The sequence below is a fragment of the Vitis riparia genome, chromosome 8, assembly GCF_004353265.1.
Source record: "Vitis riparia cultivar Riparia Gloire de Montpellier isolate 1030 chromosome 8, EGFV_Vit.rip_1.0, whole genome shotgun sequence".
Taxonomy (NCBI): domain Eukaryota; kingdom Viridiplantae; phylum Streptophyta; class Magnoliopsida; order Vitales; family Vitaceae; genus Vitis; species Vitis riparia.
In genome coordinates, this window is record NC_048438.1 from 3131131 (window position 1) to 3157913 (window position 26783).

At 36.2% G+C, this 26783-nt stretch overlaps 1 protein-coding gene across 2 annotated transcripts; it reads right to left on the bottom strand.

Annotated features, from left to right (window-relative positions):
• Positions 1 to 1272: 1272 nt before the first annotated feature.
• Positions 1273 to 26048, bottom strand: LOC117920198 (nucleolin-like). 2 transcript variants are annotated; one of them, XM_034837585.1, is made up of 12 exons: positions 24822 to 26048; positions 15815 to 15904; positions 15485 to 15721; positions 15000 to 15221; positions 14812 to 14923; positions 13343 to 13501; positions 11978 to 12039; positions 11814 to 11893; positions 9625 to 9701; positions 9493 to 9527; positions 1798 to 1843; positions 1273 to 1563 (listed from the first exon to the last, which is right to left on the bottom strand). In XM_034837585.1, the coding sequence occupies exons 1-12, from the start codon at positions 26007 to 26009 to the stop codon at positions 1559 to 1561; spliced, it is 2313 nt and encodes a 770-aa protein (XP_034693476.1). In that variant the 5' UTR covers positions 26010 to 26048; the 3' UTR covers positions 1273 to 1558. The 2 variants fall into 2 exon arrangements, with proteins under 2 accessions (XP_034693476.1, XP_034693477.1); XM_034837586.1 differs by lacking the exon at positions 9493 to 9527.
• Between the last annotated feature and the right edge of the window lie 735 nt (positions 26049 to 26783).

Sequence of the window (26783 nt, forward strand, 5' to 3'; positions counted from 1 at the left end):
ACTATTTGTTTGTGTTTTGCCATTATATATGGATTGAAAACCAATCCAAGTACTTTATGATTGTGTTTCCTCAATTATTTTATCAATGAGACAAAGCTTGTGATTGTCTTACAATATTTTGCTGATCACTAGTTAAAGTTAACCACCCTTTCCCCTGTTCTTTAAGTTACGTTTGTTTTCGGAAAATTTGAGAAAAAACAAGAAGAATAAAAAATAAAGAGAAAAAGAAGAAAAGAGAAAAAAGTAAAAAAAAATAAATAAAAAATAAATTTAAAGTTAATAAGTTATTTTTATATTACTTTAAACTCATTTTTATTTATTTTAACTCTTTTATATAAAAATTAAATAACTTAAAATAAATTTCTAACTAAGTTTATTTATATTTGCATTTGTCACAATAAAATTATGAAATTTTTTTATTTTTAACATTTTTTTCAATATTTGTTCTCTTTTATTAGTATTTTCTAGGAAAAACATGACCTTTGAAAAAAAAAAAAAACCATAAAAAGGGAAAAACAGCAAGCCATTGAGTAGAAACCCACATGACCTAGTGGGCTTGAGGGGTGATGATGAAAAAAATTGAACCAGAGGCAAAGAAGTAAATATGAAAATAAAAAATGGGTCAAGTCGCACCAAACCATGAAGCTTGAGCAAGGTGTAATGGTGGTGGGAGAGAGGGATAGGGCCTAATGGTCTTTAAAGCCCAATGCCCTAAATCAAAATCTTAGAAATCACTAACCTCCATGTTCATTATATAAGTGGAAGGTAAAGTAATAGCTTGTTGTTGGACCTTATTCTTTGATCTTGGGGATGGAGCCTTGAAAGGCTAGTGGTCTAATGGTCTTAAAAGCAAATCAAAAGATTAGGAGCCAACAACCTCAATACTCATCGCATAAAGCGGAAAGGTGAAATACTTACCTTGGTTGTAGGTGCTGATGGTCATAATCAAAGCCTTGAAGGGCTAGTGGTCATAATTGATCCTTGGTATAGCAGCTTCAGCTTTGTCCTTGTGACAGGGCACTGATTTGATTTCTTTATTTAAATTAAAAAATAAAAATGAAAATTAAATAACAAGACTCAGGCTCTGAGAGGAGAAAGATAATGAATAGTAAAAAACATTGGTTTCCTCCTACTGACAAAAGATCAGCAATGGAATTGTATTAGTAATGAGGGAAAACATCCTCCAATTCCCATGGACTTTCCTCCCTCAAGGATGTTTTTTTCCAGCAACATACGCAGAAGTGAAATTTTAACTAAAAGATAAGCCTGGTGTTGGTGGAGGTGTAAAATGAAAATTCATTTTAATAAATCAGAGTCGACGAAGTTATTCCTAAAATAATTCAATAAAATATATGAAAGAGCTCATCAGGATTTACAAAAGCCAAAGCCAAAGACACCACCCTGTACACCACCATTACCTCCTGTTACATCCATCTACCATCAGACCATCATCATCGTCTTACCAAGTTACTAGATTACAAAAAGTAAAATGCTTATTGATTTAGTTGGAAAAGATGTTTGGCATCTCCTTCTCAATTTCTCACCACATCACTCCCCATCAATCTGTAAAACCATCAAACTATATATTAGGATGAGGATTTTGTTTCAAGAGAAAAAAAAAGGTACACATATTCACACTTTCTTTCTTTGCTTTAATGCTCTACAAATAAACAGCCACAACTAAAAGATTAGGTCATAATATAAGAGAGAAATAATAACAATAAAACAAAACAAATGTGTGAGTGATTTTGTTTATGTAAAAGATAGCTGAAAGAGAAAAATGTGAATTTCACTTACATCGACCATATAGACCGTTGCTCCCATGGTAAGAAGCTCCTTCTCTCTGCCAAAAATTCAGATGCACCATGAATCAGTTGCATTTAGACAGGATATCTTTATTCAAAGGTAAATCAATGTCTGGTTGAACAGAGTATCAGATGCACCATGAATCAGTTGCATTTAGACATAATATCTTTATTCAAAGGTAAACCAATGTCTGGTCGAACAGAGTATATGTTACAAACAGAAATATCTATCATCTGTCACGTAAATAGAACTACATCACAACATTTATTTATTTATTGCACGGACCAAATATATCCTAACATTGCTTCAGTTCAATGAATGTGTGCAATAAGTGCATTGCTTGTTAAATATCCCAAAGACAGCCAATAAGGTGAAGAAAAAAAAAGAAAAAAAAAAAGAGGGAAAAGAGAAAGGAAAAATAAGAGGTATCAGAACATGTGCAATGTTTTAAAAGGCTGAAAGAGATTTTGAGGTGTTTCGCCCAACTAAGGTGGAGGTGCAAGTGTCAAGATGGGAGCAAGGCATAAGCTTTAACTTGGAAATTGAATAATAAGAAAACCATACAATTCATAATAACCAAATTAACTTTTTTGCCATTATCAATAGTTTCTAAATCATTCCTCCTTTTATCTTTTAAAATCCAACCCTCTCATGGCTTTATCAAATAATCTTCAGCACTACCATTGTTATTACTAGTAGGATCAACCAACAAATAATAATTATATCCAATTGTCCTACTATCCTCCACACTAAAGTTAATGTCTGCGCATTCTTTTTCTTCATCCATCAATTATAATGGCCTTTGCTCCTTATTTATCAATAATATGAGATTAATAATATATATGAGTTAAACTTAAATAATTACAATGATCAATAACTCATTTATTTCTTCCCTCTCTATTTAGGCTATGTTTGGTTGGCTGGATAGAATACGATAGGATATATATATCGTAGGGTATCATATCCCTTGGGATAGAATAGGTATATTATTGTATATTATATCCAATAGAATATATGGGATATATTATGCTATGTTTCTATTTGATTTATAAAAAATTCATGTGATATGATAAGTGATGAGATAATTTATCCTATCACATCGCCATGAAGTAGGATATATCATCCCATCTTTTATTCTACCGCATGTTATATCCAACAAACCAAAAATCACCATAAAGAATATATATATATATATATATATATATATATATATATATATATATATATATATATATATATATATTTTAATAAGCAAACAAAACAAATATGATAATAAAGAAAGCACCAAAAACAGGCACCACAAGGTACATGGGATTTATGATATCCCACATCGGATAGGGGAGAAAGTTATCGAGGCTATATATGTATGGGCTCTTCTTAACCTTGTAGACGTGTTTTAAAGCCGTGAGGGTCCCTTTGGGTCTAGAGCGGACAATATTCACATAATTGAAAGCAGGTTATTACAAATGATATCAGAACCAATCCCTAACCCTGGTGTGGGGATGTATTTGGCCCTATAAGGGGTGTTTATTTGTTTGATCTCGTAATCCCATAAGACACAAGGACGTTGTGTTTGCATAGGGCAGTGTTTGTGATATCTGAAGGGAGAGTTTCAAGAGCTATATATGTATGGGTTCCTCCTAACCTTGTAGACGTGTTTTAAAATTGTAAAAGTCCCTTTAGGCCTAGAGCAGACAATATCTACATAGTTGGGTGCGAGTTGTTACAAGATTCATGTAAAGAGTGCCATCATAGTCAAGCGAAAAGGAAAAATGAAAATAAAAAACAATTTCCCTCTCCTTACTTTGAGCTCAATCAATCTAGAAAGCTTGCCTACCATTGGTGTAGCATGATCATTTAAATACAATCTAGTCCAATTCATGAAGTTATACATAAAGGAAGATTTAGTTGCTTGTTCTAATTGCTCTACACCTTCAAAAAACCTCTTGTTTATTTCCTTCCATAATGACCAACATAGGCACAAAGAACCAGTCCTCCAAGCTTTCTTAATCTTCTTTCCTATAAAAGAACCATACTAACTCAAAAGATTGCCTTTAATGGAGTACTAAATGACCCAGACCACTCCAAATAAAGAGAACAAATTGCCATAAGATTTTCACCTTGGGGTAGTGAAGAAGTAATCAACCGACTCTTACACATGTAGCATTTGTTTTGAAAGCTCCAACCCATCCTCCAGAGCTGATCAAGTGTTAAAACCCTTTCCCAAAAAGCTTCCTAGGAGAAGAAACCCACCTTCATTAGCACCCAAGGGTTCCAAATGACATTTGCAGGGAAAGGCTCATTACTTCCTAGGGCTAAGGATGCATAGAAAGATTTGACGGAGAATTTACTAGTATAAGTTTTCCAACCCAAACTACCTTCCTATCCCTTTTAATTGATAAAGGATACAATTTTTTTTTTTTAAATGAAAGACCTTTACTCCTTCCAATTCCTAATCATAGTGGAAATGACTGCTCCATCAACCCCCTTTTGTATCTTACTCCCACAAATTTGCCATCTAAGAGACTTTGTCAGTGGCTATGGCAAATAACATTGGGAAAGTCTTTTCCAATGAGATTTCACCCTATCAATTATCTTTCAAAATTTTATTTATCTACCATTGCCCGTTTTATTTTTAAAGACTTCCCACCCTTTTCTGATGGTCTTCCACAGCCCCACTCATAGTCATTCCCCACCGCCCTTAAGTATCATCTCCTCTTTTGTGCCCCGTACTTTTAAGCTATAACTTGTTTCCAAAGGGACTTCCTCTCAAACGGGAATCCTTGACTCCATTTACCTAGGAGAGCCTTATTAAGATTATGGAGAATTTTGATGCATAACCTACATCCTTTTTATACAAGCAAACACTAATCCAATTAAACAAGTGAGGTTTCCTCTCAAGAACCCCTTCTACCTCAAAGAAAATTACTTTGAATTTGCTTCAATCATGAGGTTTCCTTTTTGTGTGCATGACTTGCATTCTTGATTTATTTTTTCTACTATCCTAATTTGATTTCATTATTTATATAATTTCCCACACACTGCTATACCTTAGGTATTTATGTTAAGTGTGTATAGGTTATAGGTTATAGGTATAGGGATATTTTTTTTTATTTGAATTTATTTATTTATTTATTTATAGATAAAGAGAATAATATTAAACAGAAAGAGGAAACACCAATCTAGTACCCTGTAGGTATACAGGGAGTATACAAAAGTAGCCCAAAGGCTTGAAACCAAGGGAAGAGGAAATAAACAACAGCCTACCCTTACTTAGAGCCTAGCCATTCAAAAAAGCTAATAAGAGAAGAAGGGCTCAAAACTATAAACACCCTAACCCAAGACCAAAAATTACATACAAAAGAATATTTCGGCCTTTGAAGCGAAAACTCCTCATTCCCAAAAGCTAGCAAATTTCTTTCCTTCGAGACTGACCAAAATATACATAATGGGGTCATTAGCCAAGCCTTTTTACAGGTTTTCCCCACAAACGCTTCATGCCACCCAAGGAGAGTTTCCTTAATTGAACCAGAGAGAACCCAAGCCATCCCAAAAAGGAAGAAAAGAAGATTCCACAATGCCCGCGTCTTTACACAATGAAGTAAAAGGTGATCCACCGTTTCTACTTCAAAAAGGCATAGAAAACACCTATTTGCCAACGAGTACCCCCTCCTCTGGAGTTGCTCCAAAGTTAAGATTTTGTCCCAGGAAGCCTCCCAAGCAAAGAATGCTACCTTAGGAGGCACATTCGCCCTCCAAATATTACCACAAGGGAACAAAGAAGAACCTCCGGGCTCTAGAATAGAATAAAGCGACTTGACTGAAAAGCTCCACTCTTAGATGCTGTCCACACCACTTTATCCTCGTCTTCCCTTTGCACCCTAAAGGCTTGGATTTTAAGCATAAAACACTCCACCATCTCAATCTCCCAATCATTAAACGCCCTTGAGAAGAGAGGGGTCCAACCATCCCCTACCCCATCTGGGTTCCAAACATCCAAAACCCATGTGTTTTTAGCCAAGGAGATGGAAAATAAAGAAGGGAAAGACTCGCAAAGAGGTTCATCTCCACACCACTTGTCCTTCCAAAATCTCACTCTCCTGCCACAACCCACGCGGTAGGCTAAGCTGCTATTCATACCCAACCACTCCTTTCTAATTGCTTTCCAAAGCCCGACACCATGCCTCCCGCTTACGGCCCGAGTACACCATCCCCCCTCCTCTACACCATATTTGTGACTAATAACTTACTTCCACAAAGCCTCACTTTCAATGGCAAAGCGCCAATTCCACTTACTCAAGAGAGCTTTATTCATCAAAGTTAAATTTCTCACACCCAAACCACATTTCTTTCTTTCCAAACAAACCAAGTTTCATCTAACAAGATGTAGCCTCTGCTCAAGAGCTCCTCCACCCCATAGAAAATCCCTTTGAATCTTCTCCAACCTCAACCTAACTTATCTAGGCAAATAAAAGAGAGACATGAAGTAAATAGGCATGCTAGAGAGAGTGCTCCGAATTAGGGTGAGTCTTCCTCCTTTTGATAAGTAAAACATGCGTTGTATTAAAGAAAAGGTATACATATACAAAAACCAATAGGGGCGATAACATAACTACTCCCTACGGTGAACCTAACCAATCCACAAATTCTATCAAAGAAGTAATGTTATCCCCCATGTACACTCTAACCCAATCCCAAAATAGGTACAAAAAAGAACTTTCAAAAGATTGATCTAAGCATTCCTTATCCTCAAAAGCTCTCCTATTTCGATCCCTCCAAACGGACCCAAAAAATGCAAAGAGGAGCAACTTTTTTCCTTTTCTTGTCAATCGGGACACCATTCCAACTTAGAAGCACCCCCCAAATCGAAGAATGCATCACCCACTGAATGTGAAAAAGAGCACAAACCAACTGCCACAATGTACTTGCTTTCGAACAATGCAAAAGTAAATGATCTACTATTTCCTCTTCAGCCTTGCACATGTAGCACCTATTTGGCATCTTCCAACCCCTCCCTCTAAGTTGATTTAGTGTCAAAATCTTAGCCCAAGTTGCCTCCCAAGCAAAAAAGCTAGCTCTAAAGGGGCCTAAGAATTCCACACTGTCGTACGGCAAAGGCTCCACTCTTCTACTTGCCAGAGAGGAGTAAAAGGACCAAATTGAAAAATCACCATCCTTAGTCTCCAGCCAAACCATGGTATCAAAAGTACCCGAACCGATGGAGTAACTATGCAACCTCCCGAATAAGGCATCAACCTCCTCTAACTCCCAATCATTGAATTGTCTAATAAACCTCGATCCCCAACTACCCCCATCCCAAACATCTATCACTCAAGCATCCTTAAAGGAAGCTATAACATAAAGACCCAGGAACTCATCCCTCAAAGACATATCCTCACACCATCTATCTTTCCAGAATTTTACTCGATTCATCAAGCCAACCTGAACTATTGGATACATAGTTTTGTCCTTTGCATATGGTCGATTGAATAGGTTTAGTCAAGCCATATGAAGTGCTCCTCTAACTCCCAATCATTGAATTGTCTAATAAACCTCGATCCCCAACTACCCCCATCCCAAACATCTATCACTCAAGCATCCTTAAAGGAAGCTATAACATAAAGACCCAGGAACTCATCCCTCAAAGACATATCCTCACACCATCTATCTTTCCAGAATTTTACTCGATTCATCAAGCCAACCTGAACTATTGGATACATAGTTTTGTCCTTTGCATATGGTCGATTGAATAGGTTTAGTCAAGCCTTATGAAGTGTTATGTAAACTCCGTCTAAGAGTTTAGGGGGTTTTATATAACTTTGTTTTATCACAAAATTGTGAAAGGGGGAGATTGTTAGGGCATTATGTTTTGTTTTTTTTGTTGCCAATTTTGTTCCTTTTTATTTTGGCACAGGATCTTTATAGACAGTGACTTACTCTCCATTGAAGATTCAAGGTTGTCGTTTAATCAACCGGACCATCACAGGTAAGTCTTAAAAGGTTTGAGTGAAGGCAAGTTAGTTTTTTGATAAGATAGGGTTGGATTGGAAGTTTTAAAATTGAGCTAAAATATCTTAATTTTTGAAAAGTTGAGATTTTATTTTTTAAGAAAATTTTGTTTCCAACCCTCTAGGCTTTTAAGTCTATATATACCCTACCTAAATGTGTTTTAAGGTTGGATGCTCTAATTTAAAAAACACCCTAGCTTGCCTTACCATTCCCAAAAGCTCCCAAAGGTTCTTTGAACAATCTCTGGGTTGTTGAAGAGGCATACATCCCCTTAGAGGCTGAGACGAATTCACTGGAGCACTCAAGGCACTACGTCACAAACATGAATCGTGATATAGGTATTGGAAAGTAAGTTTTAGGTAGTGTTTGTCAAATAAAACTGTGTCTTATGATTTCGTACAGTGGATTTTAGATCTGAGGTCTTAAACCCTATGGTTTTTTATCTCCACACATTGTGTAGGGGTTTTCCATGTACAAATCCTCTTGACTTGTGTATTGGATTGTCATTGATCATTCCTAATTTCTTATAGGGTTTAATTGAGTTAAAAATGATTAAATAATTCTCAAAGGTTTAATTGGATTAAAAATCTCAACACTTATATTAAAATCTTTGAAACACACCCATTCATCCCCCTCTAGGTGTTACCCTATTGGAACATGGGTTTTTCAGATGTCGTTGCAGAAAGTCTCAACCCCTTTCAACAAGAGAGTAAGCCCTTTTTCACCAAATCTAATCTAAGAAGAGAGACCTAGACCCCTTTTGCCATTCACCTTTCCTTTGACCTTCTCAACAATGATCCCTAAAGGATTTTGAATCAACTCCAAACCAGCAGTACACCACTAGGATCAGCCATCCTCAACTAGTTTCATGCTTTCTTCCCATTTAATTATAGCTAAGACCTTACTTTATAAAAGGTTTTCTTACATATCATTACAAAACCCTAGTCTGTTTTTTTTTTTTTTAAGGAAAAATATATATTAATAGAGCCTTAAGAAAAGGACACACCAAAGTATATACAATGTATACAATAAGCACCAACAGAGAAACAAAAAATGCAGAGAACAAAAAACTGCAAGCTTCCTCTCCTTAGAGCTAGGCCAATTAATAAATCCTATCAAGGCCATTGAATGATCATCTATATACACTCTAACCCTAGTTTTGAACCCAAAACAAAACTTATAAATATAAACCAAAACCTCACAAAAACACAATTAATTAAAACCATTGAATATTGAAGCTTAAATATTTGAGGCTTAAACCTTAATGGCCTCAAGGCCGTAGACTCAAGACTATAAGCCTTAGTTGGGTGAGACTTAAGCTTCAATTACCTTATACTAAGGTGGTGTTTGTTTTTTTTGGCTTTTTGCTGAAAGCAATTTGTTTTTAGTTTTTCTATTTTTTCATGACTTATTATAGACTTTTTACTAAATAGAAAAAACCAAAATATGTAACTTTTTCTAAATAGAAAAAATAATATATTAGCTTTTCTTTACTTTTTAATACCTAATAGAAATAAAATACTACAAAAACAAACAACCTAATATTTAACACTATTAAGCATTAAGGTTCTATTTAGAATTAAGTAAAAAAACAAACACCACCTAAGTCTATAGCCTCAAGGCAGAAGCCTCAATAGTTTTTTAAAACACTAAATATTTGTATGTGTATCTCCATACCTGGAAACCAGTTGGAAGATCCAAGTATGCATATCCTAACAAAGACAAAAAAAAAAAAAAAAAAAAAGTAAAAATCAATAAAATGCAATTTGTATTGTTCCAAAGCAATAATCAACGTAAAAAATAGCTAACCTGATGTATAACGAGCACCTTGACGCTCATGATAGGAAAGAGATGTCATACCAGCACCTTGGGAAATTGCAGTGTAACTAAAAAGCAACAAAAAGTAACGTAACATGAGTAAACAAATGAAACATACTAGAAGGAAGAGGATTAACTATTGATAGGGACATCTTTTACAAAGTTTTTTATTATTTTTATTTTTGTCTTCTTAAATTACATCTTTGACCTGGGGATCTGTCTCTCATATTCACTCCCTTGTTTCTTCTCATTTTTCTCTCATACATTCTTCTGGTTCTCTCCTGTGTATGAGAATGTAGTTCAGAGATAACTTATTTCTTTTACAGTCCACTTTTACAAATACCAAAGTCACACCCTTCAGTTTGGATTGGAACTATCATGAAGAATTTCAAGGTTAAACAAGCAGCCATTGGTTTGACAAGCAGCCATTGGTTCATGCAAAACCTACAAACCCTTTGGATTTTAACTCAGTTTAACTAAAAAGCCAATAAATTCAATTATCTATAACTATAAAAGCATTCTTGATATTATTCAGTCATTCTGCTGATTAACATTTTTTTTTTTTTTTGATCAGAAATGAAGAAATGTATTAATATAAGAAAAGATATAAGAGAAGGATGAGAGGTCCTTCCCACAAAAAACAGAAACTGATCAAAGGAGAAAATCCCGCTGATTAACTTTGACCATTCAAAGGTTTTTTTCCAACCATTTAGTCCAAAGACCTCAGTTATGGTGAAACGAGAGTGGGTTAGGTGTTCTTCCTATCAAGTTTGACAACAAAATAGAGAAGGGGCACAAAAAAAAAAAAAAAAAACACCCTTCTAGAAACAAAAATGAGAACTGCTAATTAATAATCTTTACCAATTTAAAATAGACAATCCCACTCATTAAGATGTTTTATACAAAGACTTGAATAATAATTGATCCTAACTTAACAACTATAAATATTTTGAAAATTTTATCATTTTAATTATCATTTATCTCTCTCAAGATGAAATAATCAGAATGCATTTTTATCAATTTAGCTGGCTGGGTGCCTTTGTAGGGAAGAAAAGAAATAAGGCATGGAAAGCAACTCCTTTGTGCTTATTTTGGACCTTATGGAAGGCGAGAAACCGAAGAGCATTTGAAGATTCTGATTAACAGACGAAGCTATTTTATAGTCCTTTATGTAAATGTTCTTAGAGTGTGGGTCAGGGTGCATTTAAGCTCTTTTTCGTTGTCTTTATTTGACTTTATTGATTGGCTTGGCTGTAAGTGAGGAGAGGGATTGGTTTTTTGTGTATCCCTCCTTTTTTTGGCCCTGTATACCTCATGTATACTTTTGGGCACTTTTTTGGTGCTTTTAATACAACTGCTTTTACCTATCAAAAGAATCAATTTAGACTAGAGGGTTGTGTATATCTGCATATGCACAAGCATGTACCCATTTACGATCGATCACATGCAAGTGTGCGCCTGTGTAGTGAACCCATGCCAACAGGTGCATATGTGCGTGCGTGCGCACATGTGTATCCAATTCATCCACTCACTTATTTCAATTTTCAACTTAAACCTAACATGCTCACCAATTTTGAATTAGCATTGCTTAATTCCTGTTCCTGCATAATCCTCCTTTGTTTTAAATGCTTCTAGTTCCATAAAACAAAAATTCAAGAGGTACCTAGACTCTAGAGAATCATATATAAAAAATGGAAGTGTTATTTTAGTTCATCAGGTTCAGCATAGAGACAAAAGGTCAGTTTCAAAACATTTCAAAACCTCACTTAAGATGCCAATATTTAAAATTTAGCTTAAAAAATTCTGAAGCATTATGTTTGTTGGAAATTTATAAAATTAATTCCATAACAGAACAAACCTGCTCAACAATCCAATTTTTTTCACTTCAATACAATGTTTGAAAATAAATGCTAAACAAGTGATGAACTATCAAACTCAACCAATTTACATTTAAAGATATCTGCATGTTTTTAACAGAACTGCAAAAAATTTACACTAATTTATTTAGTCTTAATATTCTATTATTCCTTAATTCTACATAGTCCCACACATCCAACAGGTTCTTTGCTAGTTCATATAAAAGAATTTGTAAAAAGAATCATTTAACATGAATGATGAGTGGACAACTTTCAATAAAAGAACTTATTAGAAACACATCAAACTAAATTAAATAAGATTACCCTGGGCTTGCAACTGGAAAAGAACTTTCTAAGTGTGTGCGAGGACGCACTCTCGGGTCTGAATAAAGTGGATCATCTCCCTGCATTTGAAGAGGAAGCCAAGAGCATTTTAAGATGCATACAGCTCAAAAATGTCCACCCAATCTCCACAATACAGGACTTACCAATGCAGCATACGGACGCTTGCTTCCAGGTAGAGAGTAAGGATACTCCAGATTAACAGATGCTGCCCATCACAAGAAAAGACGAGTTAGGAAATTCTGGCACTTTGCCCTTAAAAAGCATTCCATCTAAAAGACATAAAACTCTAGGGCAAACATGACAAGAGAAGGAAACCAGAATTTTGTAAAAATCCTGTGCAGTTTCATACAGAAATTTAAAATTGATATTGGTGTGAACCCAATTAATCATGCCATTTATGGTTCCAACCAAATAAATTATCATATTGAATGCTACAATTTGCTACGGTTACCACCATCTACAGACCAGGCCTACTTGGAATTTCTTCTTTCAAAGTAACCCTAAAGACTTCAGGATGAGGAATCATCTTCTCTACTCAACATCATAAGGAGGTGCACAACTTTGAGTCCATGGTTGAATCCAAAACATGTTCTCCTGAGCCCTCTAAACAGCATTTCTACAAATCTTTCTGAATTGTCATCTGTCCTATTACCGAAACTTGTTCCCTGAGAAGTAGATCTGGAAATAGAGTTTCTCCCTATTGTTAAGGCTCCTGTCTGCATGATTGCAATAGCAAAGTAAAAAAAATGATAGAAGTTTAGACTTGTAACAATTAGTGTGGGGGAGCCCATACAAAGGCAATTAACTTCGCTCATCAGAAGTTTCCACATTGGTCACTTGAAGGGTAAAATGCATTGAGATTGCATGGTTACAGGATCATTGGGAATCAAAGAAAAAAGTCTGATGGTTTGGGGAATTGATAGAGCATGGTAGCTGCCTGCAAATTTTACCTTCTAGAAAGGATCAGTAGTTCAATGAAAAGTGAACAACAGAACATACTATTTAAAAGTGGTTCTAATGATCACTCCAAGAAACTGGTGAACTTAGTTAAGTATATCTTCTTCCCAAAAGCATGTCCTCTATCAAAAATCTATTTACTTATGGATGCATTAAGAACAACTTTTGACTGGTAAATCTAGCATTTAAAAACAAGTGAACTTGGTTAAATAAGCCTTCTTAGCTATGGATTCACCAAAAAAGAATTTATCGGTAAACCTAGGATCTACTGACAGCATACTATTTGATTTTCCACAGTACCAACTTCCCTTGTCTATAATTGTCTTTTCATCATTTAGAATGGTTAAAAAACTAAAAAGAAAATGAAAACAAATAATTTCACTGCAAAACACTAGATACATAAATCACACAACACATTTGTACACAAAATTCTAAACCCCAAACGAAAACAATGTTAATTGTTCACAGTTCACTAAATAGAAAGTTACTAATTGAAAGCACGAAAATAAAGAAGCATACACAGGAGGAACCAAAGATGGATAGAAGACTACCTCCACCTAATCCTCTTTGTGGCTGCCTCCATGAAGCCTGCTCCCTCAAGAGCTGTACAAGTTCAGCATTTGTAGAAGACCGTCCTACAACATTTTTTTCTTCATAAGTATTTCCTACAGATTTTCCCTTGTTTCTGGGGTTATTCGGCTTTATATCACCTGAAAGAAATGAAGATGTTGAATTAACCACATACAGACAATTTTTTAATATGAAAATAAGACATGACTTGAAGTGACATCTGATCAAAAAAAAAAAAAAAAGATGGCACCAACAATTTCCGAATGTACAGCTATCAACAACATATGGTACACAATATGATAAATATACCACATTTTTCATGTACAATGAAAAACATATATTTTTTAATAGACAACAAAGGCATGTATTAAGAAACCCTAAAAAGAGGAGACACACCCTACGTTTACATGCAATAGACACAGTAAATGCCAAAGCAACCACCAATTAAGACAAAAAAGACCTAAAAAAGGGCAAAGCTAGCCACAATAAAGAGCATCTAAGAAATGCAAAATAGAGGGGTTCTCCAATTCCTAACACTCTTAGGACTACTCTAACATCGACCAAATGAAGAGATCCTTCAAACTTTGATTTGACAATTCTTCATCTTCAAAATTCCTTCAATTGCACTCCCTCTAGATACACCAAAAGAGGCAAATCAGAGCTAAGCGCCAAACTGTAAGGGTGCATGTTTGGTAAGGTTGATGACTTATAAGGATGGATTTGAAAATAAATTAAGTAATATGAGGAATTGCATATTAACCCTGATATTTTCAAACTTACATTAGAAAGTTCATCTATAAGAAGTATTAATAGGTTATTTGGAATAAAAAAGGAAAGAAAAATTCTTCACAAAGTTTGACCATGTATCAAGAACAAATGCAGACCAGGTTACTAATACCAGCTCCCTAGAGCACCAATGTAATAAGAGCCAAGGGGTTTACAAGATTTTATGGAGCTACCTTGCATGATTTCTTCAATTGGTTTAGATACAGTACACAACTAAATTTTATGCTTTGTTAAGTGCTTTGGAAGTTATACTTGTTATGCCTTTAAGATGTGAATCACATTAAGATTTGAGCTTTATACTCATGTAGTTTGCCTCCAAAAATTCAACAAATAACCAAATCAGAAAGAACCATCAGCAAGTGATTTGAGAATAATTCACAGCCTGTCAATGTTAGGCTACTTAATGCAAAATTGTTCTGGAATATCCTCAAAGAAAGAATTCAAAACAGTTCATGGAAAAGATACCAATAGCAACCAAGATACACACAAGACAACTAACAGCAGTATGGTATTCTTTATTCTTGTAGCATAACAACTTACATTATTTTTCAGCTTTTCTTTCCCTATTTTAGTTCGAAGTATAAAAATCTTTCAATGGTATTGTTCTTTAAGTTTTAATGGTGAAAAAATATAACCACCACTGGAATATGAAGTGAATACCCACGTTTAGTTGCCTTTGGCTTCTGATTGGAGATGTCCTTGCTAAGAGGATCTGAGACTCGCTTGATTTGCTTGCCCTTTGGTATGGGTTTTGCAAGAGATACCTTCACCTTAACCTAAAAAATTCAACTGTATTAACCATTTAGAGCACAGTGAAGTAAATAACTAGCTTCATATAGAAAAATATAGAACCTTGCACTCCGCATCATGCAATGGCTCCCGATTAAACGACTCAATGCACTCTAGAGCAGCCTCACGGGTTGTATACTTAACAAATGCGAAGTCTTTCCTCTTAGATGAGCGTAGATTTCGAGCAAGAACAACACTTTCGATCTCCCCAAACTTTTTGAAACAATCACGCACTTTCTCTTCCTCCCACGAAGAAGGTATGTATTCTGCATAAACTGTTTTCACCTAGAAAGAGGCAAGAGAATAAGTACTGCAGAAAAATAATTGAATCTCAAGAGAGAATCCTGCTTATCAAAGAAAAACTAATTGGAGAGGAAGTCCAGATAATGAAAAATAAAACTCTAATAAAAATAAATCAAATAAAATTTTATTCAATTCTAAAATTAGAATAATTAGAATTTAATTAGAAGCCAACTGCAAACAAAAATTAAGCCCCTGTAAATATCTAATCCTCCATTTATGCAATCAAGAAATCTAAATAGACAGACCTTCAGCATCTCGTCTTCATCTGGCTCATTCAAGGGTTCGGCCCAAGCAACTTTAATGTTCTGGTGCTTCCCAAAGATGTCCTTCTTTTGAAGTTTCTTGTATGCTAATTGAGCATCTTTGTTAGTTTCAAGTTCTAGAAATGCAAAACCACGGTTACGTTCAATATTGCTAGGATCAACCATAACGGTAACTTTATCAATTTTATCTATTCCAATCTCCTGCAACAGTTTAACAACCTGTTCCAAAAAAAAAAAAAAAAATCTCTTTTCAGATGCACCAATTTAGCCCTAAAAATATACAGAATGAAACCAACAGTAAAAAAATCTTACATCTTCATTCTTCCAGTTTTTGTCAATATTACCGAGAAATATCGTGTCGTTGCCCTCAACAGGTGCTGTTCCACACTGCTTTCCGCAAATCTTTGGTTTAATAAACAAATAAAAAAGAGTAGTTATTTTAAAATAATGATGATCAAGCTAATATCCTCCATTTAAGATGCATAAGTTGAGCAAACATATTTATAAAAAGAAAATTCAACAGCAACAAACGCATGGCATAACAATAACAACTTGAATGAAGAAAGAGCCAACAAAGTTTTAAAAAAATTATTTGAAGCATAGACCATACTGCAGTGTATACAAAAAGGAAAAAAAAGGATTATAAAATACCTGTTCAGCTTTTAAGTCTAGTTTTTAATTCATAATCATTTTTATACAAAACAAAGAATTTAATATTATGCGAACATTGGAACTGCAAAAGAGAAAAAAAAAATCAGAGACATTCCATGGTAACTTAACATTTCTACACGTAACTAAGATTATAGTTTGATTTCAAGGATATTACGTAAGAAACTTTTCTGACCCTTTACATCAAATGCAACTATGAGGAGAAAAAAATAATCTCTTCAATGATCTTGAGGTATCAAGTCCCATGGATTTACACGGAGAAAAGTGTGCTTTTATACACACATTTGAAAATAATCACAAAAGGAGAATCCTCAAAAAGTAATTCAAGTTTCATGCACTCTAAATTCAAAGGTAGTACTTCTGATTGAAAAGTGCACAAAATTCAAATTATTTTTAGGTAAATGTATTCAATTTGGGTTTTTGAAATTAGGGTTTTTATTTTGTGATTTTTTTCAAGGGTGTGTATGAAAACACACTTTTCCCATTTACACATAGCATAACTAAGTTTCGGAACAACCCTAAACCTAAATCTTAAACCCCAAACTAACAGCATCCACACAAATACCTGAGTTACATTGAATATACAACTGAAAGAATCAAGAAAGAAATTTTTCACAAGAAAGACATGCACAAAAATTTATCCAATAGCCCAAATTATTAGGTATCCACAAATACAAACCCATATCCAAAGCCTTTATTACGAGTTGGAGCAGGATTTTCCCCTTAGGGTTCAGTCCCAACATACTCTTGTGCATAGGATAGTAACCTGTAATTTAATTTCTTTATTTGAAATAAAAAATTGTACAATAGTATAGTATATATGTCAAGGAAACCATCATGAGTTTTACAAAAGATATAGGCAAACTAAGGAACCCCCTTCTGGTAAACACTTTATGAGGTTGTCAGAAGTAATGCCTACCTGACTACCTCTCATGTAGTTCTATAAGGTGAATAAATTAGTGGCAAAAACTATCATGATAAGGATGCTAGAAAGGGCATAACCTGAATACATTGGAGTGCACACAAGAAACTCACAGCAAGCATAGAAATAACAAGTAGGAAGAATGGGAAAAGGAAAAAAATAGAGAAAGCAAAAATAATGAACAGAAAAAGAAACAAGCAACTTTTGAAACCCCTATACAATATAGCCCTTAATAAACTCCAATGTTTTGAAAGGCTATAAGTAGTCTTGAGGAATTTTGCCCAAATGAGGCAAAGCGTAAGTCTCAAGGCAAAACAAGGCACCCTTGTTGGAAATAGGTGATTGTAGACAAGTATGGACAATCAGAAAGGGGGTGGTGTACTAAAGAAGTGAGAGAGGGAGGGACATGGAGTAGGGGTGTGGAAGGCTATTAGAGGTGGCTAGGAGGATTTCAAGGATAAAACAAGTTTTAAGATTTGATCCGAGAACAGGGTGAAATTTTGGAAGGACAAATGGTGTGAGGACACACCTTTGAGGGAATCTTTCTAGGAACTCTTTTCTATAGCCTCTTCAAAAATTCTTGGGTGGTTGATGTATCGGACAACGGTAGTAGGAATCCTAGGTTTGGAAGGCAATTGCATGATTGGGAATTAGAGGAGGTTGAAGTTAGAATTCATTCAAAAGAGGCGAATTAGCCCCAAAGTATACAGGGAGTATACATGGCAACTAAGGCCTTACAAGCAAAAAACCAAAAAAAAACTCACCGCCCCTTATCTGGAGGCTAACCACTCCAGGAATCCTATAAGGGAATGCGGCTCCTCACCAATATACAATTTAGCCCAACCCCATATGTTATAAAAGAATATTTAAGCCTCTGAATTGCTAACTCCCCCCCCCCCTTAAAAGTTAGTCTATTCCTTTCCTACCAAACCGTCCAAAAAATAAATAACAGAATGGAATTCCAAAGTTTTTTCCTTTTTTTCCCCACAAAAGCACCCCTCCAACTAAATAAAACCTCCTTTACAATTTTAGGAAAAGCCCACTGAACCCCAAACAAGCCCAAAACTAAGTCTCACAGCACTCTGGCCACTGTACAATGAATGAGAATGTGATTTACATTTTCCTCTTCACAAGCACACAAAAAACAGCGATTGGGTAGCTGTCACCCTCTCTTCTGGAGTCTATCAAGAGTCATAATCTTCCCCCAAGTGGCTTCCCACGCAAAGAACATAATTTTAGTTGGAACTCTCTCCACCCAGATTTTATTTTTCGGAAAAACGACCGCCAAAGGCCTATTAACTCTAAACTGCCCATTTCCTCATTCCTTCCAAAAAACCGAATCTTCCTCCCAAGTTGTCCTGTGTCCCCTCAACACATGAAGCAAGTTGCCTACCATATCCAACTCCCAATCGTTAAAATCCCTAATGAACCTCAAATTCCATCCTCCTTTTCCAAAATTCTGGTCCCACATTTCTCTTATTGTCGCATTCCTATGAGCTGCCAAAGTGAAGAGATGCGAGAATCTTTGGGACAACGCTATATCCCCACACCAAAGGTCAGTCCAGAACCTAATTTTCTTGTCTTTCCCCACTTTGAACGCCAAGTTTTCCCAGCACCATCCAGCTTCCTTTAAAATCTCCTTCCAAACCCCCACCCCAAACGCACTCACAGCCTTTTTAGTCCTCCAGCCAAAGTCCTCTTGACCATACTCCACCAAAAGCACTTGCTTCCAAAGAGCCTCCTTATCACAAGCAAATCTCTAAATCCATTTGCCAAGTAAAACTTTGTTTAAAAAGGTTAGCTTCCTTATTCCAAGCCCCCCTTTCTCCTTATCCCCACACACCACCTCCCATTTGACAAAATGAGCTTTCCTTTCCAGATTTCCCCTTCCCCACAAAAAATCTTTTCGCAGTTTTTCTAGTCTCCTTGCCACAGAATTGGGCATGCGAAAGAGGGACATTTGATACACTGGCATGCTTGCCATTGTGCTCTTTATAAGAGTGACTCTCCCGCCCTTTGAAATATATTGTCTTTTCCAAAGGGCAAGTCTGCTCCTCACTTTCTCTTCTACCCATCCCACCCAGAGACGGCCTTATTTGGCACCCCCAGAGGCAGCCCCAAGTAAACTGCAGGCAGCTGCCCCACCCTACACCCCAACTCCACTGCCATCTCATCCACCTCTTCCACTTCCCCTATCGGAATGATCTCACTTTTAGCCAAATTAATTCTTAACCCTGAAGCGGCTTCAAACCGAAACAGAATCCAACTCAAGTTCGTTAAATGCTCCTTTTTTGCCTCACAAAAAACGATTGTGTCATCGGCAAAGAGCAAGTGTGCAATGAAGACATTATGGTATGGTTGGTTAGAATGAATTGTAGTTTCTCAATTAAGTCCTTTTACTTTTCTTTGGCAAGTAGGAGAGCAGAGACGTTTCCTATAGGCATAATTTGGAATTCCTAAGTATTGTCGAAAATCAACTTCTTTGCTTGGGAAGCAACTTAGGGCAGGATTTTAACTCTGAATCAGCTCAAAAGGAGGGTTGGAGGATTCCTAATAAATGCTACATGTGTGAAGCAGAAGAAGAAACAGTTGGCCATATTCTCCTTCATTGTTCGAAAGCACAGTGTTTATGGAAAGTGATTTTTGCTCTCTTTTGGGTTCAATTGGTGTTTTCTTGAGCTAGCACGGGGCCATTGTAGGTAAAAAGAGAAAGAAAGCTTGGAAGGTTGCTCTATTGTGCTTATTTTGGACCATTTAGAGGGAGAGAAATAGGAGAGCTTTTGATCATTGTGAAAATATGAACTAATTGATCAAAAATTCTTTTTTGTATTTTTCTTAGGATTAGCTTAGATTGTATAATGGGGATGGCTCCATGTTGTTAATTGAGTTTGTGGATTGGTTAGGCTAGAGTAAAGCATGGTTGCGGTTTTTTGTGTTTTCACGTTATTTTTTGGTAGTTGGATTACTTTGTATACATCGTGTATACTTTTATCTTTTAATACAATTTTTATATTACCTATAAAAAAAAGGGAAAACAAGACACAAAACTCAACTTAAACAAAAAATAATTATTATAAATAATATTACAAAGAAAAGAAAATATCTCAATTGAAAAAAAAAAAAAAAACCTAATAAATTAAATAATAAAAAAACATAAAATGCATAACCACAAATTAATTGTGTCATTATCAATAGTTTCTAATTTGGCTCCTCCTTATCTCCTCTAAAATCCAACCCTCTCTAAATAATGCCTATAAAAAAAAGAAAAAAAAAAAAAAAACCTCTTATCAAAGAATCTTCAAAACTACCATCATTATTACTAGTAGGATCCTATCTTCCAAAACAATCATAATTATATCCAATTGCTCTATTATTCTCTCCATCAATATCTTTGTCAACCCTTTGCTCCTCTCCATCCATTAATTACAGTAATCTTTTCCCTTTATCTATCAATAATAAGGTTATGATGATATATTAGCTCAGCCACAATAATGGCTAATAATTCCTTTATTTCTTCTTTTCAATCTCTTATTTTCCTTACCATTTAAAGGGTTAACTAGTAGCCAACTAAGCCCTTATTTTTAAAAAAAATTAACCCAATCTTGGATGCAAAACAAAACTAGTAAATCTATACCAAAACCCCGTAAAAGCTCAATTAATTGAAAGTAATGAATATTGAGACTTAAACCTTTTATAAAATATATACAAAAAGCTCATAACCCTAAACTCATTAAAATCTTTTGAATATTTGAGGCTTAAGCCTCAATAGCCTCGAGGCTATAACCTCAAGGCTATAAGCCTCAATATAGTGAGGCTTAAGCCTCAATTACCCTATATTGAGGGTATAGCTTTGAGATTAATTTACATAATGTCAACCTTGAGACAAAACTCAAGGAGTAAGTCTCAACAACCTTTTAAAACATTGATGACCTACATGGAAAACTTTCAACTAGCTTCTAACAATGTCTTTGCTCAAACGCCTAAAGAACCCAAAGTAGTCGCTTTAAGCTTTCTCTTAGAAATTTCTTTACCCTCAAGTTTTTTAATTCCTTTCTTCCTAAGACACAAAGCCAAGCAAGGTGGGTTATCCTCCTCCACTCATGCCCATATTAGTCCTGTGAATCTTCCATGCAAGCATGAAAGCACCTCTTTTATCATTCTTGAAGGCACCCAAACAACATAAAAATGGACAAAGATCAATGTTAAGGAACCAAAAGTTGGCTAATCAACTCCTCACTCATTTTGCACATGCAACACCAATCTACTAGGAAGCCCACCTTAACACCCATACCATTTTTCCTAACCCCCTTCCCCTTTTTCTATTCTATGCATCAACCATTCAATTGTTGAAATTTCTCTCAAACTTCTAAACAAACAGACAAACAAGACCATTTTTAAGGGAGAAATTCATGAGTAAGAGCAACCTCTCTCATCTTCGTCTAGAGATCTTCTTTCAACCTAGCATCATCCCAATTTCCCTCCACCCCATAAACATTCCCCATTACAAAATTCACTATCCCCGTCGCCCAATCATGAGAGTCCTTAATGAACCTCAAGTGCCAATGATGCTTGGCTCTATCTCATGCTAATAATTGGCAATTAGTGTTTATATGGTAAAAAATATTGAATCGTTGCTAAATCAACAATAATATTATCAGAGCCATGAGATTGGGAATTTTTCAGATAATTCCATGAGACTGGGGGTTTTGTTAGAAGTCTGAATGCAACCTTTCTAATGTTGATTCCTAAGAAAGGGGGGGCTGAGGACTTGAAGGATTTTAGGCCAATCACTTTGGTGGGAGGGTTGTACAAGTGGTTAGCTAAGGTGTTGGCTAACAGAATGAAGGGAGTGTTAGCTAAGGTGATCTCAACATCTCAAAACGCTTTTGTGGAGGGGTGGCAGGTTATGGATGCAGTGCCAATTGTCAATGAAGCAATAGACTCCATTTTGAAAAGCAATAAAGGGGCGATTCTTTGCAAATTAGACATTGAGAAAGCCTATAATCACGTGGATTGGTTGTTTCTTTTAGCGGTGTTGGAGAATATGGGGTTTGGGGAAAGGTGGTGTAGATGGATAAAGTGGTGTTTATCCACTATTAGGTTTTCAGTTATGGTGAATGGAAGCTCGACTGGATTTTTCCATAGCTCAAGGGGGTTAAGGCAAGGAGACCCCCTTTCGCCTTACTTATTCGTAGTTGTGATGGAGGCTTTTAGTTATATGTTGAAGAGAGCAGTTTCTGGAGGTTTTTTGTCACCTTGTTCGGTTCGGGGAAGAAGGGGTGAAGGGATCTAGGTCTCTTATTTGTTGTTTGCTATGACACGTTGATTTTTTGTGAGGCAAAGGAGGAGCAATTGACGTATTTGTGCTGGTTGTTAATGTGGTTTGAGGCAATTTCAGGGTTAAGAGCAAATCTGGGAAAAAGTGAATTGATTTCAGTTGGTAGAGTTGAGAATGTGGAAGAGTTGGCTGATGAGTTCGGGTATAAGGTGGGAAAATTGCCCTCCACCTACTTAGGAATGTCGTTGGGTGCTCCTTTTAAATCTGTTGTCGCTTGGGATGGAATAGAAGAAAGATTCCAAAAGAAATTGGCTATGTGGAAACGTCAGTACATTTCAAAAGGGGGGAGGATTACCTTAATTCGAAGTACCTTGTCCAATTTGCTGATCTATTTTATGTCTATTTTCCAACTACCTAGGGTGGTTAGAATGAGATTGGAGTAGATTCAAAGGGATTTTCTGTGGGGTGGTGGGGCTCTTGAGCAAAAACCGCACTTAGTAAGGTGGCCAATTGTGTGTGTAGACAAAAGAAAAGGAGGGTTGGGGGTTAAGTCTTGGGACTTTCAATAGGGCTCTCCTTGGCAAGTGGGTTTGGTGCTTTGCAAATGAAAGAAAGGCCCTTTGGAACCAAGTGATTAGAAGGAAATACGAGGAGGAAAGAGGAGTGTGGAGATCTTGTGAGGCTAGGGAGACCTATGGAGTTAGGTTGTGGAAAGCAATAAGTAAGATGGGACATCTAGTAACCCCTTCTTTTGGCTTTGTGGTGGGTGATGGTAAGAAGGTGAGGTTTTGGAAAGACAAGTGATGTGGATCCACCCCTTTGTGCAAGGTTCTCCCTTCATTATTTGCTCTAGCAACTTCCAAAGAGGCTTGGGTAAATGAAGTTTGGACAGCCAAGGGGGAAAGGTGGGGAAGTTGGACTCCTCATTTCAATAGACCTTTCAATGATTGGGAGTTGGAAGAAGTGGAAAGGTTGTTTTGTTGCTTGAATAGGAAGAACGTTAAAGTGGATGAGGAGGATAAGGTGAGGTGGATGGACTCAAAGGATGGGGTTTTTTCGGTAAAATCTTTGTATAGGCTTTGCAATCGGTGTCTCTTGCTTCTTTCCCTTCGAAGATTATTTGGAACTCTTGTATGCAGCCCAAATTAAGCTTCTTTGCGTGGGAGGCTTTGTGGGGAAGAGTTCTAACCTTGGACCGTTTGCAAAAGAGGGGTTGGGCTTTGGCAAATAGATGCTTTCTGTGTCAAACGTGTGAGGAGTCAATTGACCACCTCCTCCTTCATTGTGAAAAAACAAGGGAAGTGTGAATGTTGCTCCTTTCTTTTTTTGGAGTATCTTAGGTTTTTCCTTTTTCAATAAAGGAAACCCTTTTAGGTTGGAGAGGCTCTTTAGTGGGTAAGAAGAGGAAGGTGGCGTGGCAAGTGGGACCGTTACGCTTGTTTTGGGTCATTTGGAAGACTAGGAATACAATTGCTTTTGAGGATTGTGTGTTGTCCATTCAAAGGCTGAAAGTTTCTTTTGTGTATTTACTTTGGTCGAAAACAAAATTATGGATAAAAGATGGTCCTTCGACCTTAATAGATTTTATAGATTGGGTGTCTTTGCGATAAGGGAGAAGGTTTTTAGTTTTTTTCTTGTTGTTTGGGGCCTTTTGTAAGGGGGTGAGTTTCTCTATACTGTAATTTTGTGGGTCGCTATTTTAGCGCCTCTTTGCAATACAATTTTATGCTTATTGATCAAAAAAAAAAAATTATCAGAGCCATGAGATGTTACATCACTTAGCATTTTGGTTACAGAAAAAAGGTAGTAGAAATTATAATGACTACAATAACCATAACCCAATGAAACAATCAGATCTTTCCCTCAAAAAATAAAGAAAGAAAAAGAAAAAAAGAGTAACACTCATGAGTCATAAGAACACATGAGTCCAAGTATGTTACATGAGCAACTAGGATGGTAGCCAACCCGTGAAATAAAACAACATATCTAATAACCACATGGGCACTAATTGTCTTACTAGTTCAATGCCCCAAAGGTATTACCCTAATAGTCAACTAGCAGGTGCGATCTAGTTAGCATTAGCCTTCACCTACACCCAAAATTTCTTCTTTTATTTTACTCAATACCTCCCCTGGCTTCCTTCCAATAATTTTACCTGCTTTCCTTATAACCTTATGAATTGTATTATCTGGGAACTTTTGGCAGAAGGTTTTTACTAACAGGACACTACGCGGGCATACAACTATACAACTAGGGGTAGAGGGCAATAAGAGGCATGCACTGGCGAGGCCCTTGCCAAGGCTGGAAGATAAGAGAACATGTTCTCCAGCTAGGTGACACAGTAATGAACTAATAGTACTCACCACATTAAAAAATATTTAAACTTCCGATCAAATTACAAGTAGAAAAAACAGGAAAACTTACAACCAATTATATCCAAATAGAATTACCTCAATTTTTGGGTATTTTGCCAGAGCCTTTTTAGCATCAGATGCTAAAGCAAACCGCAGAAATGCATACCCCTTGTTCTTCCCCGTCTTACTGTTCATCATCAGCCTCACTTCTAAAACCTCACCCACTTCCTCAAAAACTTTCCTAATGTCTTCCTCCTTGGCGCTCTTGTCCAACCCACCAATAAAGATCTCAGTTTTCCTCCTCTTCTGCCTCTCTAATGCCTCCATTTCCTCGCTCAGGACTGCCATGCTATCCTCCACCTCAGCCACTTCCTTGGTACCACCTCCATCACAATTCTCCACCTCTTCCTTCATTTCGCCCTGGGGATTCATATTTTCATTCTCTGATTCGCCCTTCTGATCTTTAATTGAATCCACATTTACATCTTCCATAGCAGAAATACGGGGGTTTTCAATGGTATCCTCTACCAAAGTCGATACAAGACCTTCTGTCGGAATCACAGCCGCAGCTTCAGACAGAATCTTTGGGTTAGGGTTAGGTTTTTCAACTTCATCTGCCGAACCCAAAACAGTGACTCCCTCCATTGTAACAGAAATGGGAGGGCTAGGCTTTTCAATTTCATGATCCAAGCCCGAAATCACCACCCCGTCCAAGGGAGGTTTAGGGTTTTCAACTTCCTCAGCCAAACCCGAAACAACCACCCCCTCCATTGCAGCAGATACGGCAGGATCAGAATTAGGACTAGGTTTTGCCTCCGACTGTGTAGTGGAAGACCCAACCAAACCCTTTTCCACTCTTCTGGTAACCATTTTTCTGACCACCTTCTTTTTCACAACCCTGACCGTCTTCTTGGCCGGCGGAGGAGAGGTCAATGGAGGAGCATCACTTTCTTCATTGACTTCAGGCGAAGGCTCCACCAATTGAGGCACAATTGTCGTTTCATTTTCGTTTTCAGTTCCAGTTCCAGATTGAGGAGCGGCTTCTGGAGCTGTTGGAGTTTCAACGGAATTGGCTTCAACCGGGGAGGATAAAGAAGGGACGGTGGTTTCACTTTCAGAAGCAGGCGCGGTGGTAGAAATGGTAGTGGCGGAGGTGGCGGCAGTGGCGGCGGTCGGGGCCGGAGGATGTACGGAATCATCTGGAGCGGGGTTGGAAGGAGGGACGCTTTTCCGGGCGGTAACCCTAGGTCCTCTTCTAGGGCGAGGCCCTGTCTTGGGAGGCATTTTTTTGGCAATCTAGCTTTTGTGCGGTTTGTCTTTACGGAAAATATATATACTTACAGGCAGTGCGAAGGTACGCACCCATGCCTAAAACGTTATTATAGGCTGTCTTTCCTTCTGATTTCTCATTTTGATCCTTGCAGATTTTTTCCAAAATAATAATAATAATCACAACAAATAAGTCTTGATTTCATATATTTTTTTATATTGATGTTGTCCATAAATGTTTAAGTTTTTTATGTTTGGGATAAAAGAAAATTCAGGCTCTCTTTGCTAATTATTTTCCCGAACTGTTTTTTGTTTCTCGAAATAATAAAAAAAATAGAAAAATACTTTTGACAAGCAAAATTTTTTTTGTTCTTAAAACTAGAAAAAATAAGGCTTTATTTAGTAACTATTTTTTTTAAATAATTCTAAAATGTAGTTTTTAAGAACAATTTTTAAAAATTGTTCTCTAATATTTTATAAAATAAAAGTCTATTTGAGAATTTAAAATGTTATTAATATTTTTAAATACATTTGAAAAATATTTTTTATGTCCACGGCTTTATTTTTAATCATTATATATATTTGTATAATTATTTTTTTAAATAGCTCTTAAAAAAATTGAAAACAGAAAATAGTTTTTATTATCAAATGTATTTTTCAAATTTTTTGTTATAGAAAACAAAAAACCTATTCATGACAACAGTTATTAAACAAACCCTAAGGTATTGTCGAGAACATTTTCTAACTGTTTTTACTTGTTTTTGTGACAACTATTTTAAAAAATAATTA

Coding starts and splice junctions, on each gene's coding strand:
- LOC117920198 (XM_034837585.1), bottom strand. CDS start 26,009: ATGCCTCCCAAGACAGGGCCTCGCCCTAGAAGAGGACCTAGGGTTACC. Junction 15,722..15,814: donor AAAACTGGAAGAATGAAGAT/GTAAGATTTTTT, acceptor TTTTTGGAACAG/GTTGTTAAACTGTTGCAGGA. Junction 15,222..15,484: donor ATGAAGACGAGATGCTGAAG/GTCTGTCTATTT, acceptor GCCTCTTTCTAG/GTGAAAACAGTTTATGCAGA.